General features: G+C 46.8%; 1 protein-coding gene across 1 annotated transcript in view; it reads right to left on the minus strand.

Annotated features, from left to right (window-relative positions):
- Nucleotides 1-239: 239 nt before the first annotated feature.
- LOC144101025 (uncharacterized) overlaps nucleotides 240-22,676 on the minus strand; it is a 31,253-nt gene continuing 8,816 nt past the window's right edge. The window contains exon 2 of the mRNA XM_077634024.1: nucleotides 240-481. Coding sequence (XP_077490150.1) covers nucleotides 252-481 — 230 coding nt within the window. The 3' untranslated portion in view covers nucleotides 240-251. The remainder of the gene's footprint in view (nucleotides 482-22,676) is intronic.

Genomic DNA, 22,676 nt, shown 5'->3' on the forward strand with positions numbered 1-22,676 from the left:
TGAACTGCCATCTGCCACAGTGAGCAGTTTACGCGTCGGGCAGTATACGTGTGTATATACATATATGTACTTATGTGCACCTGCGACGCTGCCGACAACCTGGTGGGCTGGTAAGCAGCCTGCCACAAACCAGGAATCAAACAAACAAATAAGCAAGCAAACAAACAAACACACAACGACTAAATGCACGGAATGGCCACTATAAGTGCTGTCGTACTAAAAATAAAGCTGGCTGGGAATTTCTCGAACCACTAACACAAATAGCGCACCCTTGGATGGGACATGCCCATAGCGGGCAGGAGCGCATCGACGAGTGATGTGTCGTTGGGTGGGAAGATGTATAGGCTGCAGTACTGCCCGCGGACCCACTCGTTGCCGTAATCGTCAAGAGCGATGGTCTCCAGGCATTCGTCGAAGGCGCCAAGGTCTGCTTGAGTGCCTTGCAGTAGACCAGTAGGGTATTTCGCCGTCGCATCCAACACTGCGTGAAATGAGAACAGTGGTTAGACAATGGTCATCTTGGCAATAATGTAAATATTGGCATATCACTCCTTTCATTGTGCCGTAATGCATTACCAGTTCTCTCACCGTCACGACCGCGATCTGTAGGTTGAAGAAACCGTTGCGCTTGGTATGTTTTTTTTTGATAGCGTCATTTCTTGCCTCTAGGCATAAGGGTAGTTGGGAAGAAAAGAGAAAAAATAGAAAAGAGTGGGTGAATGTTAAATGAAAGAGAAAAGGTGGGCCGATCTAATGAAGGCGAGGAGGGAGCGGTGGTGTGGCCCCTGCGTCCAAGCAATATATGAGGACGGGTTGTCCGCCTGGAGACCGGCTGCTGCCAGGTGGCGAGTTCTGGTTGGCTTCAGCTCCGGGCAAACCCACAACAAGTGGTGAGTGTCAGCATTAGTATCTTTCAAGTTGCAGACTGGACACCCTAGGTGGAGATATAAGTGGCGAAATTGAGGCCACGTCCGAGTTACGGCAGGAGTGAGGGCAACCCCGACCCGGATACTCCGGAGCACAACCTCCTCTGCACGGGTAAGACCACGTGGGAGGGCTATCGCACTCGGAGGGACGAGACCACGTGTGCGGCGCCGGAGGTGTTCCAAACTTGTGAGAAAGAGGGTAGCATCACCCATGCTGAGGAACTGAGGCACTGATGTGGGTAGGGTCGCCAATAGGGTTGCAGAATCTGCAGAGCTTTGTGAACTCAGCAGATCACGTGGGACTCACTCAGTTCGAATGGCTTGCGTAATGCGAGCCGCCAGGCGATGTATATTCTGGCAGATTTCAGGGCCGCGGCTGACGCGTCGGAGTAGACGTGTTGCTTGAAGGGCGTCAATGCAAATGATAATGTGGGTTGTAGGAAGCAAGATTAATGCGACTGCAGAGCGAAGCGCGTCTTGTATAGCAACCAGCTCGCGCAGAAGAAAGGAGAGGGCTCCGCGAATCGAAACCTGGCTGTCTTGTTAAGTGCAGGCTTGCAGGGACAGTGAACTGCAGTGGTTGTTTCAGAGCCCTGGATACTAGCATCAACATATAGAATAATTGAGCAGCGGAGTAGGTGACTATCTTGTTCCGCGATTCGCTCACGAAGGGACGATGCCGCATAAGATGAGGTTGGTCGACGTGGATCGGTAGGTTTGTTGTCGCTTAGCTGCACAAAGTCTCATGGAGGAAGAGCTGAGGGTGGCGGCGCCAGTATGGTGTGTGATGAAGCAAAGATCCGTAGTGCTCGCAGTGAATGCAAAACGGTGGCCTTAAAGCTATGAGCCTCACGGCGCTCCTGCACAAGCTCATCAAAGGCATTTAGCTGAGCATTTTCTTGTTAGAGAAATAGATGGAAAATACGCCGGAAGTTGCCAACGTCCGTCGGTGGCTTCCCCGCTTTTGGAATTGGGATCATAGTGGATAATTTCCAGGTCTCAGGATAAGTGCATTTAGCCATACTGTGTTAATGGTGCCGAGAAGTTGAGGGAAGAGAGCCCAACTCATGTTCTTCTACACCTCATATAGAATGGCAGCCGGACAGGGCGATGTCATTCATTTCGCCTCATCTATTGCTGCAAGCAACTCAGGCATGGTAAATGAAGTCGCAATACCCTCGGTGTCTGGTGGTGATGCCAGTTTATCTACGTGAGCTGGAATCCCTGCCAGGTTGGGAGTGATACCGCAACACATCATATCTTGGAAAGAATTTCTGTGCCGCTTCGCTGGCGAAATCATCCAGAGCTGCTAAGCATGCGGTGCTAGCTGCGTCGGGGCAACGGTGGCTGTGTTGAATTGCACGAAGAGTTCGCCAGAGAGATGGATTCGACGACTTCGCACTCTTCGCCTCCAACCCACCGTATTATGCTGTGCGGACAGCGGGAAGAACTTGAACTAACGCTCTGTGCGTACGATTTACCTAAGATCTGGCGTCTTCAGAAAGTAGAGGATCATCAAAGCATGCAAATATTTTGACTGGTTTAACCACTATAGGAGTGCATTGTGCTCCAGAACGGCTGTGCATGATTACATCATGCTCGTCACTATGTTTTTTCCCTCGTCTGTTCAGTACTCGCCCACAGTGACCAGCATATAAGTGTACATTTTAATCTGCAGGAGAAAGCAGTCAATGGATGGCATAAATGCATCAAGAAAACATTCTCGCTTCGCGCTTCTCTTCAATTCTGTCTCGCCCTACTGTATATTAGTCCCGGTTAGCTTAGTTGGTCGAGTGCCTGCCCCGGATAGATGGTGTTCCAGAGCTCGAACTCCGGACCGGGACAAAGTTTTAAAGTACGAAGTTTCTGTGAAAACTGTATAGGCTTCCTATGTAGCTGTCATCACCCTCATCAGCCTGACTAAGCCCACTGTAGGGAAAAGGCCTCTCCCATGTGTCTTCAAATAACCCTGTCCTTTGCCAGCTGCGGCCACCGTATTCCCGCAATCTTAATATCATCCACCCACTTAATTTTCTGCCGCCCCCTGCTGCGCTTGCCTTCTCTTAGAATCCACTTCGTTACCCTTCAGGACCGGCGGTTATCTTGCCTTTGCAGTAAATGTAGACATATGGCTGCTAATGAATTCGAATAAATAATTGCTCCCTTGTCACAGACTGTTGGAGATATAGTAGGAGAGGGGGCATACTTAACTACATTGTAACCATCTGCAGCAGCACAGCCTCAGTAGCTACGACTTTCTGTTACTGGGCAGAGTTCGGTTCCAACCCGGCCAAGGATTGCACATTGCACAAAATGCAAAACGCAACGTGCGAAATGTAGTCCATCACTGATACTTCGGGGCAAGCTGAAGAAATCTAGGTGACTGGAATTAATACGCACCCATTCGCTATTGCGTGCCTTTTATCCGCTCCCTCGGTTTTCAAGTGAGTATTCAATAGCACTACTAATGTAAGGTCTATTTCCCCTGGTATTATGAACTTTGACAATAAATACAGCAACGCGTGTCACTCGGCGCGGCAGGAGTAGTTCAGCTAGTAACCGGCGCTCTGCCTCAAAGGCAATGGACACGCCCTCTTTAGTTGCCTTTGTTAAAGATAATGACGATGAGGTCTCGCAGCTTCGTCTGAGAGTGCGAGTTAAAGTTCAAACGTGCATGCTCCCGTAAGCTGTGCTGGTGCTAGATATGCGCTAGTTTGGGGTCGCTTTCAAGAAAAACCTACTCGTAAGTTACTGCGCAGATATAGTGAAAGAGAGCTTGGGTTCCAAGATTTTTGTTGTTGTCGCTTGCCTCACAAAATAGCACATACCCTCAAGGGCGATTGCCCATAAGCAGGCGGTGACTACGCTCATTGCAAATTGCATGCGGCAAACATAGGATGGCCTAAAAAGTTGGGGAACTCGGTATCTATGACAAAGGTGGTTGCGGGTGGTTAGGGGGGACTAACAACCTTAAGTTTAGGCAAGGAAGTGAGAACAAAAAGGAAGGATGGGGAAAAAAACATGAAGGAATAGCAAAAAGGAAGTACCCAAATACAAAAGCTTATGATGATATAGGCAGTACAAAAGCTTATGATGGTCGGCTTTTGTTTCTAGAAGAAAATTTTGAACAACAGAGCAAAAATTCCCATTGGTATGGCCAAGCATAGAAGCGCCAAGAGATAGAATATCCACAGACCGCAGAAGACAGACGCTAACTGAGATTCTGCAATGGAGCTTCTAACAGTCGCCTCCTGAGCGATAAGTAGCGAAGACAATAGAGAAGAAGGTGCTCTATTGTTTCCGGCTCAGCACAATAAGAACGCAATCGGGAGATCGCAAGACCAGGCCTGTAGAGGTAAAAATTTAGTTGCGGCACCTGGCAACGTAGTCGCTTGAAGGAAACTTCAAGTTTGCGAAATATTCAAGCTTTACTCCTCCAAGGGAACAGCAGGCCTTAAAAATCATCCGATGAAGTAAGCGCTAATGCACCAAATTCTTTCATAAAAGCGTACGTATGAAACAGGTTGCAAGGGGCTCAACAATCGGACCACTCAGAGCTGCCTTCGTAAAGCATCAGCTGATTCATTTGAAAGAAGACCCCTGCGCCCAGGAACCCAAACAAATCGAATTGATCGGATATGTAGAGGGAACTGAAATTTTAGTCTTCGAAAGGGCTGCGATTCAGCAGACGCAGTCAGGGAAGTGCATAAGGATAATGAGTCTGTAAATAATATTACCGCGGATAAAGAGTTGGGTATCTTGCGGAGAGCAAGAACCACCGCTTAAACCTCGGACAGATAAATACGTGTACAATTTTGAAAACAGAGAAAACGACCAGTCAAGAGACTGGGAGTAAATGCCTATACGTGCCTTTTCTTTACACACCGAGGCATCAGTTGAAATTGGAACATCTGAGCAGAAGTTCATCAAGTAGTCTTGCAACATATTGTTTAACAATGAGAAAGGCAGTAATTTGGCATTACGTGGATAAATCCAGCTTTTAGGCGCCCGTTCTTGGTATGCGCATCCTCGTCGTTGTCGGCGTAACCGGCAGAGGTGCAGCAAAACGAAGAGCACGGGGGTCCGGCAGAACTATAACCAAATGAAGAGCATGCCGAAGGATAAAATTATGGCGACAAAAATTGGCTTTGAGGGAAAGAAAGGCGCAGTAACTGTCTCGCTACTAGATTACCACCGCAACCGCGCCGTGAGGGAACGCAGGAACGTGCGAGTGAAAGAAGAGAGATAGAGGTGCTGTAGCGGAGGGCTCTGGAATAATTTAGGCCACCTGGGGATCTTTAACGTGCAATGACATTGCACAGCACACGGGGGCCTTTTGCCTTTTGCCGCGGCAGCCTTCAAACCTGGGTAATTTAGCACAATAGTAGAGCGCCCTAACCAGTGAGCCAACGTGGCGGATGAGTAGGGCGATAACGAAGGAGGGGTAGTGGTGGATGTGTGAACGGCGCAAGCTTAAAGAGGAGAAGGAGAGTACGACAAGGGTAGACGAGAGGGGTCACGCTAAATTTGCGCCGGCTGTCGAGTAATGACTTACACGCGTTTACATATTGCCGTCGTGCTTAAAACGTGCACAGCATCCACCACTGCATAATTTACTTCGGTGGATGCGGTAGCAGGCAAACACTCCCTCAACTCTTCAGTTTCTGGTGGCACGCATTGGAATATTTGTGAAACACGACTCACTGCCTTTCCCAAGTGATGTGATTCCTTGCGTAAGTATTGTGGGCCCCTTGATTGTCGCACTGATGCGTGGCTGATTATCATCGGATCAGCGTAAAATCCACCAAAAAAACTGCTAGTCGCAACAGGGGTCAGCCTTGAATGGGCAGTCTAACCGTCAATCAGCGCATACACTGGCGTCTAGGGGGCCATTTAGGGAGTCCACGCCGTTTACTATGGGGACGGGTACGTGCTACTCTGGATGTCCGGGCCACGCGCCTCGTGGCCCACTCCGAAAGAAGACGCGTCCTTGTGGCTTTAGAGTCCCTCCTCGAAGCAATAAGACAAGCTCGCAGGGAGTAGAAAACATGGGAGGGGACGCCGTAACCAGGCAGGGGTTTCACGGGGCCCTTCCACACCACTGAGGAACGTCCATTCAGTGCGATAGTTGAGAGACCTTGTGCGATAAAGCTGAAATGCTTCGCAATTTGCTCTTAAGGATAGCACAAGCGTCGTCCAAGCTTTCTGCGTCAGCATATCGCAAAAGGAAGCTCTGCTCAAATGTCGCATTAGGAAGCACCTAATCATCGTTGAATTTTTTTGTCTGCATGCCAAAAGAAATACTAAAGAATCTACTACCTAATGACTTACCACAACCAGGCTAACGCGTATTGACCTCGAGTTTGTTAACATGGGTTGGCTGTGTGTATGTATGTATATGTGTGTGCGTGTCGGACACAACACGGAGTGGTAGACTAATGTGACAATCTTCGCTCATGCGATGGCAAGCTGCGTGCTTCGTTGGTCATGCGGCAGCTCGTTGTTCCTCTGTCTGCTTCTCGTGGTGCTGCCGCGATGCCTCGCCAGGTTTACTCTTTAACTTGAGTTCCCCTTCAAGTGAAGAAACACGCTCTGCCTGAGGGATCCTGCGTACGGATTTTCTTGCACTGGAGCAGCGAATTTCAACAGCATTTATTTTGTCGTGCGCGGACGCGCTGTAATTTTATTTTTGATGTTGTTGCTGCCGCTTTATTGTTAGTACCAGGCTGTGTTTGTGCCAACGAATGTGCCCGTGAGTGGCGTTGCTCATGTAAAGCTGCATTGACATCCCACTATTTCCGCTGTATTAACGCTTTCATCCTACAGAGTGGTTCATTTAAGCCAGAGTCGTCGGATGGCAGGTGGGCTTTAACGCAACAAGTGCTCTTTTTCTCTGTGCTTGAGTACTGGCCGCGAATAAAGTTTTTTTCCTCCTCAACGTCCTCGGACGACGGCCGCAGACGTTTCTGCAGCAACTGAGTTTTCTACATCTGCCTGTCGCCATAAAAAAGAACGCCAAGTATTCACGATGTACACAAGAGACAGAGTCGATGCCAGTTAAGGGTATGACAGTTTTGCAAGCTCTTAGGGGCGTTATGTAGTGGCGCTATACACTTGGAAAGCTGAAAAAAAATAGCTGTCATTTAAACCCGGCAGAATTTATTCGCACTAGTTAGTCAACAGCCTTTCCTTTTGCTCACTGTGTCTTCCCGCATGGAATGAGTTTCCTTGTGGTGCATATCAGATTATACTTTATCGCGCCTTTTGTGGAGTTTTACACTACCTTAGCTACAGCCGCTAAATGTTCAACTTTTTTCTTTTAGGAGGCATGCTACTGGCTCTGTAATCCTGGAACATGTGAGCCACGGGTGGTGTCTGATTGAAATTTTTCCTCGTGGTTCGTGGAGGGCGAAGAGCTGCGAAGCGATAAGGTATATGTATGCTTGTAGTGCCTTTTATATTTTCCCGTTCGCTGGACGTTTGAATGCTTTAAAATAAAGTCTTAACATTGTCTTTCCAATTATGTTTACTCAGTAAGAGCTCTACGGGTTCGGAGGAGGATTGGTTGATTGATTTATTGATTGTAAAACATTTTATTCGCCGGAAAGAATTAGGTAATAAGTCGCGTTAAGTGGTCGAGAGTACATAGCCCTCGACGACTTTGTCAGCCCGCTCCATCGGTAGAACTCGCGTTCTGGAGTCAGAGCTAGCCAACACGGTCTCCCACCGCTCGAGAGAAGGAGCGACAACTCGATCACCCGGAGGTGGCTCTGTTTTACAATCCCACAGGATGTGATCATATAGTTGGCTCGTTGGCCACAGCGTTTACAGCTCGGGTTGTACAGATCCGGATAAATATGCGCGAGGAGATATGGGGTGCGTATCGATCTGGACTGTAGACGACGCCACGTAACCTCTTGTTCTTTAGTCAGGCTCTTGTCCGGAGGGGGAAAGTTCTCCTCGCTAGTTTGAAATGATTGGCGAGATCATGATATGAGATCATGGAGTCCTTCCTGAAATTCAGGGAGCCAGACTCATCCACTACCTAGTAGACGAAACCTCGGGATTTATTGTGGCCTGTCTCGTTCCCCGGATTCCCCGAATCAGCTGGGACCTATATCAGTTCAGAATAATTTGGTGCGAATTTGGTGGCGTTAAGGATTCTAAGGGAGGTGTTTGTAATTCGCCCGTTTGGGAATTTATTGATAGCTATTTTGGAGTCGCTGCGAATGATGCTCCCTTGGGTATGCTCTAGGCCGAGGGCTATAGCAGCCTCCCCTACCGTTTCAGAGGAATTCGTTTTGATTGTTGCCGACACGATGTGGCCACCATTCTCGTTCACAGCCACGATTGCAAAGGCGTTCGTATGTTTGTATTCTGCCGCATCTACATAAACTGTTCCAGCGCACTGTCCGTATTTATTATGTAAGGCTTTGGCTCGTGCTTGTCTTCCACCCTCATGTTGCATGGGGTGCATGTTTTTGGGAAGTGGTTTGATTAGTAGGGCCGTCCTATAGGCGCGGGGCAAGTGTACATTAGCGCAGTGATTATAGGTTGAAACTCAATTGCGAGCCTGGTAAGAATACTCCTGCCAGTTCTGGAATTGGCCTATCTCGCTGTTTGAGCCAATAAATGGTCTTCTTTCAGTTCATTGTAGGTGTTGTGTATTCCTAACTTCACAAGTCTTTCGGTTGAGGCATTTAGTGGGAGTCCTAAGGCAGAATCCTTGGCATGCCGTATCATGCTATTTAATTTGTCCTTTTCTGCTTTCTTAAATTTGAGATAACGGGTGGCATAGAGTATCCAGCTTAGCGCAATGTCCTGCACTATTCCGCATAAATCTCTGTCACCTCTTGTATTCGATTAGCTATGCGGCGGATTAATCGCGCCGTGGCTCCTATCGTGCGTTTTTAGCTTAGTGAATGTGTCATTATTCTTTCCATTTGTTTGTAAATATAGCCCCAGTATTCTCATGGTTTGTACCGCTTTGACGGTCGTCCATTGACATAGGCGCTTATTTGCGGAAAGGGGGGGGGGGGGGGTTGCAGTTCTCCTAACTCTTTGTGGCGCATCACGAATAGTTCAGATTTTTGCTCTTAACTAGTTAAGGCCGGATTTCGATGCGCATGCCTCAGTGATGTCCACTGCTTCTTGGAGTGTGTATTCTACGTAGCATTCGCATCCTTTGGTTACCGAAAGCGTGATGTCATCTGCATAGAACGTGTTATGCAGGTCTGGTATTTGTGCCAATCTTGGGGGAATTTTGATGAGGGAGAGGTTAAAAAGGAAATGGGACAGGATGGAACCCTGTGGTGTTCCTTTGCTTCCTACTGTGATTGGGGCAGACTCTACTGTTCCGACCGTTATCACCGCTGTTCTGTTAGTGAGGAAGGATCGGATGTAGTGGCACGTCGTTTCTCCGGGGTTGATTTCTAACAACATTTTCAAAATGGCTTTGTGGTTCACGTTGTCGAAAGCTTTAATAACGTCTAAACCAAATATTGCTTTCTTTCCTGTCCCCTCATCAGGTTCATTTATGTTCTCGTTAAGCTTCAAGAGTATGTCTTGGGTAGATAGTTGGGCCCTGAACCGTAACATTGTTTTAGGTAGGAGGTTCATGTCCTCCGCATAGTTTTAGAGCCTGTTGAGGAAGACATGCTCCATTAGTTTGCCTAGGCGTGATGTTAATGAAATTGGGCGTAGATTCTCAGTGCTGAGTTTCTTACCCGCTTTAGGAATAAAAATGATTTTCGCGTGTTTCCACTCTTGGTGTATGTTGCCTCCATGCCAGCATTTATTCACAAGGTCTGTAACCATCGCGATCGACGTTGTGTCTAAGTTCCTGAGAGCCTTATTTGTTACTTTTTCTGGTCCTGCCGCAGATGTCCGCCGTTTTCCAATTGCGTTCAAGACCTCTGCGTCTGTGATGCCTGTGTCTAAATTTGGATTAGGAGTCCTGTGGTAGTCTGGTTGTATGGTACCCTCATCCGTATTTACATAGCGTTATGCTAGCTCTTTGAATTGGTCTTCAGTTTTTCGTTCATAACTATGTACGAGTCTGTACAGTTGACTTTGTTGCAAGGAATCTGTTTGTTCTGGGTCAAGCAGGTGTCTCAGGAGATGCCATGTCTTCTGATCTCCGAGTGGTTTGTTGATGCTTTCAAATATTTGGTTCCATTGTTGTGTTTGGAGTGTAAGTGTATATTCCTCGATTCGCCTCACGATCTCAGCAATCTTTTTGCGGAGTCCCTTGTTGTGTTTTTGCGGCTTCCAGCGTTTGTGGAGGCCTTTTTGTGCCTGCCACAGGTGTAAGAGTTTTCAGTCTGCAATCTGCTTCGCTTTTTCGACTGGCACCACAGTGCTAGTGGAGCTGGCATACTCATTCAGGGAGATAATCCAGTCGCTAAGTTTAGAGATCTCCTTTGGAGCTGTTTTGTTGCGAAGTTCCTTGAATTTGGTCCAATCCGTGGTTCGTATTTCTTTAGCTTTGTTTTTGAGCTTTCTCGTGGGGAAGGTGATGCTAAGGATGAAGTGATCAACACAAATATTTTGCCCGGTGTTGAACCATTTTTTGTCCTTGACGCTTGTAGAGAGGGATAAGTCTGGCGATGTGTCTACACATACACTGTTACCCATGCGTGTGTGGTCGCTCCGGTTGTTTAGCGTTGTGAGCCCTAGTGATTGGATCGTTTGCCAGAGCAGGTTCCCTTTCGGAGTTGCTTTGGTATATCCCCATGGTGGGTGTTGAGAGTTTGTCTCCCACAATTATTAGTTGAGCTTTAGCAGCCAGCTTTATTGTGTTTATCAAAAAGTCTGGGACTCGCTTTCCTTTGTTTCTGGGTGGGTTGTATACATTAAGAATAAAGAGAAAACAGAGGAGGGAGGTTTTGCTGCCGCATTTGTTTTTATTGTGCGCCGGCCTTTTATTGAGATTGTCAGGCATAAATAGGCGTATCGTACAGAGGAGGATGAAGTTGGCTAGTCGGAAATATGGCGAGTGTAGTGCAAAGCTGCATGTAGCTCGAATACATATGTCGGTAATGCGAGGCTGCAGGAAAGCTGTCAGCAATGATAGGGCACCGGGCAACGCTTGATGAACGCATTTTACCTGTGGACTGATAGGTTGGGGGTAAAAAGGACTAAAGGCCTTTCAGAGATCACGACCAAATAAAATCGAAGAAAACCTGACCAGCTAGTGTCGCTATCTTTGGTCAAAGCAGAGGATGCACCAAGGATGACTAGGCGAAATGGTCTCCCAATTTGGTTGGAGAGGAGGACGAAGCCAGTCCTCTGTAAGTTTCGCAGCAGTAGTTAGGCGAACCTGGTTACGAAGACATGATAGAAAAGTAGGCGGGAGAAAAGTACGTGAAGGTTAAGGGAACAGAAGCGGACCTTCCGATGTAAAGGGATGTCCTGCCTTTTCCGCATTCAGAAAGCACTGCCAGCTGCAAGTGGTGATGTCAGCAAGCTGAGGTACGAAAGGAAGTTCGTGGTAGTGGGTGTACACAGAAAATTGCGAGCAGCAGGACACACTGATCGGCTCCCCCGATGCGGCATTCGTTTGACCCGAGATGTGGCAACAGCAATTGAAAAAGAGCGGCAGGTTGGAAAGCACGTTTTTTATACATATTTTGGAGGGACCAAAGCGCCCAGAAAGTGGGACTACTTGGCTCCTGGCAGCCATAGAAATGCATGCTTCCTGTTCTGAGTATGCAAGGGGGCCGGTGGCTGTACGCAGAAGCATTGGGGCAAATACAGGAAAAGAATTAGGTGCAAAAGAAAAAAGAAGAAACAGAAAAATAAGGCATAAGGACCGTAATATAGTGTATATGAGCATATATTGGACTTATAAAGCTAGTATAATGGCAAGGAATATAGTAACACTAGGAAATAAATCTTACAGCAACATCCACTACGGCACTTTTTTCTCTCTTTTTGCTTTCACTCCCACTTTCCTCCCTTTACTTACAACGCGGTTCGGGTGTCCACCGATATGTGTGAGACAGTTACTGCGCAATTTCTTTTCCTTAAAAGACATTTTTATTTCATTCTTAGAAATAGTAGTAAGAGGTGGAACAGGCAAACTTAAGACGATTAGACCATAACGGGGGAGGTGGGGCAATGGCGACAAGAAATGGGATTAAAAATGGAATTAGAAAAGCGGGCTGGGGTGCATAGATGTGTGTACGCGTGTGTGCGTGTATGTACATATGTGTTTACGTGCGTGTGTGCGTGCGTGTGCGTGTGTGTGTGTGTACGCGTGTGTTTGTGCGTGCGTGTGTGTGCGTGTGCTTGTGCGTGTGTGTGCGTGCGCTTGTGTGTGTGTGTGTGTGTGTGTGTGTGTGTGTGTGTGTGTGTGTGTGTGTGTGTGTGTGTGTGTGTGTGTGTGTGTGTGTGTGTGTGTGTGTGTGTGTGTGTGTGTGTGTGTGTGTGTGTGTGTCCGTGCGTGCGTGCGTGCGTGCGTGCGTGTGTCGGTTTCGTTCCTAGTTACAGATCTACCCCTTGTACGAAAACGCCCTGCAGAAAAGTACCTAGCTCGCTCCGCCAGCGCTCCAAATCAAGACGCCCCTCTCCCTAAAGCGGGGGGCTCTCGGAAGAAAAACTTGGAAGGAAAGGGAGCAAAAATGAAACAAAAGACAAACATCGAGAACGGAGAAACACCACAAAGGGGAAATAAGGAAAGCGTCCCCGCAGAGGAGCAGCGGCGCGGGAAAGCGGCCGATGCAACTTCGAGCGGGGAGGGAAGAATCACTGACGTGAAGAAGGCGGCTCCTACAGTTATCTGCCGTTCTTTAAATGCTATTAAGTTTATCCCCCCCCCCCCCCCCCCCCCCTCAAAGAAAAACATTGTTCGTGCTTTCTTTCGGTTCATACTATCACTCACCCGTTCCGCCGTTTGACAGTTCAGTATGCTCAAGGGACATGCACAATTTGGTGATGGTATATACATTACAAGATAAAGGGTGCTGATTACAAACGTGCGCCGCAACTTAATCATATTAAAGAGCAAAATAAAATATCAAGCACTTAATTCATACGAGTATGGCACATCCTACTCTAGAATAACCTACTGGTTATTGTCGGATAATATGCAAAAGGTTGAACGGCACGAAAAGGCGCGAGACAGGGATGCATATTAGGGGACGTCCCTTTAAGACGCAATTTGAAACATTTAAGTTCCAGAGGAGAAATTAATTCAGAAGGCATGGGCAAAGCACGAAATGCAGTATAGAAGTGACACTATTTCGATAGCTATTGTACCGGCACTAAAAATGGAGGCATCGAAAGCGTCAACTAAATCACAGAAATATAAAAACGTTTGAGAGAATATACATGGGTACATCGCTTCTACACTGGCTAGAACCCGTTGAAGGGCTAAAATAACCCTCTAAATTGGCGACACCTAGAAGTAAATAACGCTTTATGTAGCCACCAAGCAGCTTTTGGAGATATTAAAAAAAGTTATAATATATTATCTAAAGCACTGTTCCCGCAAATATAAAATTATAAGCACTCGAGAGATGGCAGATATTCAAAGAAACAATAAATGGGCCCCTAGGAAGCTACGAAATCATCGCAAAACACATGATGCACAGTCCAGAGCTTAGTGTACTCAAAGGCGATAATAACCTTTTAGCATTAAAAACTGAAGAGGTTTTATTCGATGACCACACGGAAATTTGTGCACAAATATTTGGACCGATAGCTGATGAGGCTAGAAAGCGGTCAGATACAAATAATAACATGTGGGTCAGCCGTTACCTACACACTGAAGAAAACTAACGTTGTAGCCTTGCTGCGATTCCGAGAAAATGATGCTGGCATGTGAGTTTAAATTTTCAGCTTTTTTTTATTTCAATTGGCAACGAATTCCAAATTTTCGCTCCTGTAAATTCTGTTCGTCTTTCTCCGTGTAGCTAGGGTGTAGTCGGTATTAATAATATTGTTAACAATAAAAGATCGTTTGTAGTCGGGTAAGGTTGTAAACTGCATGATTTGCAGCGCATCGAAAATGTTGTTGCAAGAACTATCCGAAGGAGGTAATTCCATGGTTTTCAGAGCGCGTTTTTGTACTCTCAACAGTAAAGATAAATAATTTTTGTATGTTGTTCCCCATGACTCACTGCAGTAACTCAGATGACTGTGACATAATGAAAAGTACAGTGATCTAAGGATAGTGCGTGGAAAGTGCCGCCGGGCTTTTGCCAAAGTAAGACAACCGTATGGTACCTTTTGACACGCACTGTGTACCTGCTCCTTTCAAGATAATTGACAATCAAGTATAACCCCAAAATATTTGAAGGAGAACACACTTTCAAAAACACCGTTTTGAACACATACAGAAAAAAACTGTGGAATCAACAACCCTTTGCTTTAAACAAAAAAAAAACATATTTGTTTTTTTTCAGTGCCTAAAGCTAGATGATGTTTATGAAACCAAGTCGAAATGCATAAGGCTTAATTTTTTATAGCATTTTTCATTGCCTGAAGCCAGTTTTTCGTGAATAGAAGTGCAGTGCATCTGCATACATCAAAATTTTTGAGCACTGTAGTGCATTCTGGAGGTCAGTAATATAGAGTGAAAATAAAAGAGGTCCCAGTACTGAGCCTTGTGGTACAGCACATGTAATATATCGGTATGTGGACTTGAACTGCTTAAAGACAACTTGCTGCTGCCGTGACTATAGGTAACTTTTAAAGAATTGAAGTGCTCGGCAACGTACACCATATGTTTCCAGTTTTATGGAACTGAAGCAGCCACGCAGTTTATGTGAGAACTATTGAGAGAAGCCTTCAGAGTGTTTAGAGGCGTTACTGAGCGAGAGAAAATAACCTGATTTATTCGTAATATTAAGCGCTGAGGAAGCCTGTGACATGGCGTATTAGTGGCAGCTAATCGTTGCGCTGGGCCGACGCAGGAAGTTTGAGCAGGGGTAGGAAAAATAGAAGGTAGGTTTTAATAGGGAAACAGCAAGAGAAGAGATAGTGTTCGAATCATGCATATAGACCAACACCGTACTCGGAAAAAAAAGGTGGGGAGGTCACGGCAGCCGGATTTTACTGGAGGTGAAAGTAGGCTCGCTGTATGTGACCTCACACATCCTTCGTAAAATCTGGACAAAAACCTCATCGTCCCTTCCTCTAGCTACTTCTATCCAGGGCCGGTCTTGACGCGCGCTTTTGCTCTCTCCTTACGGCCTGAGCAGGCGACAAGGGGACAATGCAATTTTTTTCTGCGCTGTCCCACCGCTGATCTCAGCGAGAGGGCGCAGCGAGCCGACCCTAGCTGCGGGGGCGCCAGAGCCGGTCTTGAGCAGCAAGTCGCCGTGCGCGCGGGCCCATTTCTTCACGTGCTGGGTTTGTCGCTGCGCTTAAACGTGTGAACGGAAGGCTTGCACGTGGTGCCATCAATACGCCTGCCTCATGCTTCGCTTGCCATGCTGATAAGAACACCTTCCCCAGTAAGTTTCTGCGTCAGACTTTTCATGGATACTCGTCTCACGAGCTTGTGAAGTGAAGCTTCGCTCATACATAGTGTGGCTATGGTGTTCTGTTGTGTGCCGTTTTGTCAGTCGCGGTCCGGAAAGACTCCCGGTGTGTCGTTTCACCAGTTTCCAGTTGACCAGGAACTGTGCACCAAATGCCAAAAATAAATTTCTCGGGAAAATCTCGTCATTAATGACAAATCACCCTCTACTACAGTATGCAGCAAGCATTTCTTGACGAGTGACTACGTGATTCTAAAATAAGAAAACTGGTTCCCGGTGTGGTTCCAACCGTATTTGACGGGTACCCTTCTTACCTAGCACCCAGTGCGAAGAAAGCACGCAGGACCCTAAACGTCAGAGACACTGCTCCTTCCAGGAAGCCAGCAAAACGAAAGGCAAAGCCGGAAGATTGCGAGAATGCATTGTTAGAGTCGCCGGAAGGGGAAACCAAGCAGATGGCTACTATATGCACGCAAACAACAAACAACGATGTGCAGCGAGCAAGCCAATACCTTTTAATGACAGCGAGGCTTCGTTCACAGGTAGCGTACTATCGCTTCAAGGTCTCAAAAGTACACCAGCAACTAGAAGCAGAAAGGAAGGTGGTATCCACATATCGCGACGACAAGCGCTACTCATCTCTTAAAAATATTGCTTCAGGCGCTGAAAAGGGGGAGAAAAAGGCCGTCTTCCTGCTTCACCAAATCGATGGATATCAGAAAAAATTCCAGTCTTATCCCAAAGAAGTAATCAGAGAGTGCGTCATATGGCGATTTCTTTCGCCGAACGGTTATGATCATGCGCGTACTACTCTGCTGACACTGCCACATAAGTGCACACTTCAGCGCTACGTTGGTCCCAGCTCAACATCTTCTGGAATGAGTAACGCCATGAAAGGAAGGTTAATTCAGGAGGCTTCCCTTCTCAGCCACAAACAGCACATGGCGTCATTAATAATCGACGAAGCAGCAATAAAGCCAACGTGCATATATGATCGGAAGTCCGACGTGGTTTTTGGGATCAGAGACAAGCCAGGAAACGGTGCGCCACGTACCAAGAACGAAACGCTTGCCAACCGAGTGCAATGTTTCGTGCTCCACGGAGTGGTCAGCTCGTACAATATACCATGTTCATATTACTTTACAAAACAACTCAGCGGGAGAGACTTGTATGCGTGGACGAAGGACGTCATCTCTGCAGCTGAGGAATGCGGCTTTGTAGTAATTCGTATCGTTACGGATAACTACTCAGCCGACAGGACGATGTTCAAGCACATGGGGAACGGTTCGTTGTCAACTATAGTGAAGCATCATCAGGACGATGAAAGAGTAATTTTTTTGAGCTTCGATCCTGGCCATGTTTTCAAGAAGGTCCGCAGCCAATTTTCGGAACAGGAGCTCACAGACGGCACTGGCGTCATCAGCGGTGCATTTGTGCAGAAACTGTATGAGCACTAGAAGGAAATGACGGTAAAGTTGGCCAGAAATCTAACACGAAAGCACGTTTATCCGTCGGACCTTGAGAAAATGAACATGCTACGCGCCGTGCAGGTGTTTTTCGCCCAAAGTCACCGCGGCCCTGGAGCACCTCCAGCAGAACTCGTGAGTCAGTTCCATTCTCTTTGCTTTCAAGGACGCAACATCCACGATTAAGTTCATGAAAGTGACGAGGAAATGGTTCGACATTCATGACACAACATACAAGGGAAGTGACTGCAAAATGCCTATCTCCAAGGAAGACGATGGCCGACTACTGTGGCTGCAAACTGAGTTTTGCAGCTACGTGAAGCCCCGCCGCGGTGGCTCAGTGGTTAGGGCGCTCGACTACTGATCCGGAGTTCCCGGGTTCGAACCCGACCGCGGCGGCTGCGTTTTTATGGAGGAACAACGCTAAGGCGCCCGTGTGCTGTGCGATGTCAGTGCACGTTAAAGATCCTCAGGTGGTCAAAATTATTCCGGAGCCCTCCACTACGGCACCTACTTCTCCCTTTCTTCTTTCACTCCCTCCTTCACCCTTCCCTTACGGCGCTGTTCAGGTGTCCAACGATATATGAGACAGATACTGCGCCATTTCCTTTCCCCCCCAAAAACCAATTATTATTATTAGCTACGTGAAGAATATTCAAGACTGTTCCATCGCCACTGGTGTTGAGAACTTCACAGAGGAAACGTACAGTGCCCTACTTTTCACCATGAAATCCACAGTGAAGGTAACTCAATTTCTACTGAGAAGAGGCGTCAACTACGTTCGTACAAGAAAGTTCAACAGTGATCCTATCGAGGCATTGTTCGAAAAATTGCGCTTTATGTGCGGAGGTAACGACGCGCTGGACGCAAGAGCCGTTACAGCAGCTCTGAATCACATTGTAAAGAAAAAAGCACTGCCATCGAAAGAAGCCACTAATCAAGGTGAAGACGCTGAAGAAGCGGCCGCCTGTGTTCCCCAAGATTTAGTTGAAGAATTGAAAGCTCTGCGAGCACATCTTCCAGCTCCACCTGCGTCTGTTGCTTATTCAGGCTTGGTGTACGTAGGCGGCTATATTGCCAAACTTATCAGTGATCTTGGGTGTGACGCTTGCGTTATGCTTTTGACGACGAACAAGACTAGCAGCCCCCTTTACAAACTTCTGCGGGCCCAGGAGAATGGTGAACTTCACTATCCAAAGCCAGAATTTCTAGCTCTCTTGGAAATTATTTCGACGTTTTTTGAAAAGGCGTTAGAGGATCTTCCACGATCGAATATTCTTGAAACCTTACAACTAATCGTTGAGCCACATCTTGAAGATTCTCCTTTCCTATGCTTCCCGGAAGGTGTTGACAGGAGCCACGCCAAACGCTTAGCACATCTGATCTCGGAAAAGTTTCTCCGAATTCTTCTCGTCAACTACACAAAGAAGTTGACAGACCAAAATGACAAACCGTCTGGGTTTATCCACAAACCAACGCGAAAGCATTTCAGGCTCTAAACAGAATCAGTCGGAACTGTCAGTCGCACGACAATGTTGTATAATTCATTACAAGCAGTTCTTGTTATTGGTGTAAGTTCTTTTAAGTATGTGAAACGTTGCTTCAAAGAGCAAATGATCTGTCTGATGTATTGTGTTTCTTGCAGTGCGAACAGATTGAACAGATGCGTTTGAACGTATTGCAGCGGCAAATGCTATATTATTGTCAGAATACATTTTGAAGTACCGACAGAGACTGTGCCGGCCTTTGAGGTGAAAATAAATGTTTCCTAATCCTGTTTTCACTGAAATGCCTTGCTTCACTTTTACTCGAGTCAGTCCCAAATAATCCAGCCCAGCTATGGGCCATCATTGCATGCCAACTTCAATGTTTTGAGATCCGTCTGTTCCAACTTCCAATCCAATGTTTTGAGAGCAGCTGTTCAGTAACATGTGCAAGGCGTCAGAACCAGCGCGCGCCGAGGCTGCATCCAGCGAACATTTCAGCGGCTCCCTTCGAGCAGAGAGGGTTGGCTCGCAGCGCCCCCGGAGAGATGCGGCGGTAGGCCGCAACTGCCCCTCTTGCTGAGGCCGTAAGAGAGAGCGCGCGCTCTCCTCGAGACCGGCCTTGTTCTCTCATCCCCACTTACAACCATCGTGCACCGATTGTCTTTCCCTCGAGACCAACACCGATCTTTGACGTAGGCGAGATGCTGTAGTGCTGCTGTCGCTGGCTGTGACGAATGGTGTAAAACTTCGAGGTGGAAAGTAAGCCTAGCGTTCATAGGAATACATAGAAGCAAATATTGTCAAAGCAGTTTTTTTATTTCTTAGTGCACCTATGATGTCGTTCCTTCCTGAAGAATAACCAAGGTCATCCCTAGAATAGGTTGTGGAAGTATGCAAAGTCATTTCGAAGTCTATGTGTTTTTAAAACACCATGTTTTGTGCGCGTGGGGATGATTCCCGGCTGGAGTGCGGGGCATGAGTGCGGCCCGGTAGGAACACATCTGAGTAAAACTTTCAGAGGCCTTTTTCTCTTATCGCAGAGTACCCGTGGAGGCGGCTCTTTGTAAACAAGAATTAGAGTGTGAAAAAGCATGCTACATCGTTTAGAAGCTACTTTTTTAACAGTCCACAATAAATGCGCGTTATGAAGCCTAACATACCCCCTAAAGGCGCTCTAGCAGCTGGGTGTTTCCTCGAATAGCGCAAGCTTCTCGTGTACAGCAGTAAAACCAGTCAAAAGACGGGACACAGCGAAGAGACGAGGCACACACACGACGACTGGACCGTTGCCTGATTCTCGGGACCGTGCACACTTAAAAAGATACCCAGCGAAGAAGAAAGGCATTGCAGTAGTGTTGAAATCTGGGCCAGTTGGTACATGTTCAGCAGTAAAACCAGTCAAAAGACGGGACACAGCGAAGAGACGAGGCACCACACACGACGACTGGACCGTTGCCTGATTCTCGGGACCGTGCACACTTAGAAAGATACCCAGCGAAGAAGAAAGGCATTTCAGTAGTCTTTCTAAGTGTGCACGGTCCCGAGAATCAGGCAACGGTCCAGTCGTCGTGTGTGTGCCTCGTCCCTTCGCTGTGTCCCGTCTTTTGACTGGTTTTACTGCTGAACATGTACCAACTGACCCATATTTCAACACTACTGCAATTCCTTTCTTCTTCGCTGGGTATCTTTCTAAGTGTGCACGGTCCCGAGAATCAGGCAACGGTCCAGTCGTCGTGTGTGTGCCTCGTTTCTTCGCTGTGTCCCGTCTTTTGACTGGTTTTACTGCTGAACAATGTACCAACTGACCCAGATTTCAACACTACATCAACACTACTTCTCGTGTAGTTCGACACTTCTGCCGGGCACGTTACGATTCATGGCAAATACTGCCGTTCAAACGATAGCAATGTTTACAATGTAGACAGCCCTCAAGCCACACAATAAACAAACCGTGCACTGTAGCAGATAGCCAGCAGCGTGAATACATACATTGATGGCGTGGGCGGACGCCGGAGCCGGAGGCGGCCCGGAGTGTTCGTCTGCGGCGCCTTCTTGTACAGTGCACGGCTTTCTTTCGTGCTCTTGCCATGGCGTTTTAGAGCTGCTTTTTCAAGTAAAACTGTCTAGGCTGTGTAGCTTGAACGGCTGTATAAGTTAGCAAATGTAGCGCACGCGGCACCATGTCGGGCTAAAAGAGAAGCTTGCGTGATTCGGGTAAACACCCAGAGAACAGAGAGCCTTTTGGGGGGCATGTCCAGCTTCACAACATAGATTTATCGCGGCGTTTGAAAAAATACAGTTTCAAAACGACGTTATCTATCCCACTAGATATCTTCAAACCACACGCAAATTTTTAACAAATAGCAGCCTCCATCGGCACCCTGTGAAACGAGAAAAATATTTCTGAAAGCTTGGCTTACATGTGTTTCAATGAGCCGCGCTCCCGTTCCGATCCCCAGCCGGGTATCACCCCCACGGGCACGAAACCCGATGTTTTAAAAATACACCGCCTTCGACATAACGCTTCATATTTTGAGAATCTGTTCTACAATGCAATTGGCTATTCTTCACGAAGAGACAACGTCATTGGTGCACTGTGAAATCAAATAACAGCAGTGGAAACTTTTGCTTCTATATATTCCTAAGGGCGCTACGCCTACTTTTCGCCCCCAAGTTTTACCCCAGTCGTCCCAGCCGGCGACAGCTGTGAACCGGATCTTGCTCCTGCCAAAGATCGGTGTCGGTCTATAGGGCAAGTCAATTGGTGCACGATGATTCTAAGTGGCAATGATACATATAGAGGCTGGGAGAGGTGTGAAGTTGTTTGTCTAATTTTACAAAGATTCGTGAGGGCTCATACGGTGAGGTCAAGGTGGGGCTTAGGGAGATAGGTGAGGCACAGCTTAAACTATTTGTAGATGTTGGGGATAGTCCGTTTGTACAGTAATGCCTCCGCCTCCGTTGATGGGCGGACTAAACGCGGTTTGTTGGAGGTTGTGAGCAGGTGGAAAAAATTATACGTAAACATAGGTCACATAATTCAAAAATATTTCTGTGTAAGCCGCAGGAGCGTTTCAAAAGCAAAAGAAACCAGCTATATATAAAGCTCGGACAAGAAACCAGAAAAGCCTTGTTTGCGGCTTTTAATGTAATATTTAAAACGAGAAATTTCACTAAGGAGTGGAAAAAACAGAGTGTACCTGATACACAACTGGAATGTAAAAATAGCATCAAGCGGTATAGAAATTTCATTGTCATGGCAGTGTAGCATAAAATAATGATTTCGTTGATCCTTGGGCGCTTACACTCATGCAAGACGCCAATGACCAACTATAGGGTTGAACCGAAATGATCGTGTTTCAAAGAAAATGGGCAAATGATTATCACAGTGCCTTGTCCTGGAATAGATGATGTTTGCTGTCACCAAAAGTGTTGAAATAGCTACCAACTCAGGAACTACCCTTATGACTATGAATAACATTTTAAAGGGGTTCTGAAGCGGCTTCTGAGGAGAGCACATCAAATCACTCAGTCACTACATTGTGTTGTAAGGAGCAACTGAGCCATATAACACACTTCTACCCGGAGCAGAGAACCCATGATCTCGCGCGAAAGTTGGCGAACCACAACCGCAACCAACGTAAACTGATGCGTGAAACCTAGAAAGACAGAATGGTGCCTGGCCTGATGTTTGCATTTGCTCTTGTACGAGGACTGTGTACTGGGGACAGTTGAACTGCCAGTGTAGCATAAAAAATTGGAGAGGACACTTAAGCTTCCCCTATAGGGTATGACGCAATAGCGTCGGTAGTGGATTAGGGTTTCCATTCTGAGCATTTTGACACGTTTGAACTCCATTTTCTAATTTTTTTCATTTCTTCATTTCTTTAAATATTTAATTATTTACAATGATTTCATTAACTTGTCATAGCCTTTCACACACCAATCATATATCACTAGAGCCAAAAATTACCATGATACAACTTTTTAGTCTTGTTCGCATCACCTAAATGAAATTGGTGCCACACGACGGTACAGAATTAAGACATCTTCCCGTGGAGGTGCCAAGTGGTTACGGAAGAGGGCTTCCTGGATTCTTCTCAGATGTCCTCACAGCAGCTAGGTGGACCACACATGGCGGCGGTTCTCACCACGGTGTCAGAATTGATTCTTACACTAAAGTTTGCACTTCCACAAAAAAACAACAGAAAAAACTTAGTAGCCGTTCAGGAGCGTGGTAATGGCTCTCCACTTGGACACCTACCTTTGTCACGTATTTGACGCTATATACTAGCTTTCAGTCTCAAC

The sequence above is a fragment of the Amblyomma americanum genome, chromosome 1 (genome assembly GCF_052857255.1).
Source record: "Amblyomma americanum isolate KBUSLIRL-KWMA chromosome 1, ASM5285725v1, whole genome shotgun sequence".
Taxonomy (NCBI): Eukaryota; Metazoa; Arthropoda; class Arachnida; order Ixodida; family Ixodidae; genus Amblyomma; species Amblyomma americanum.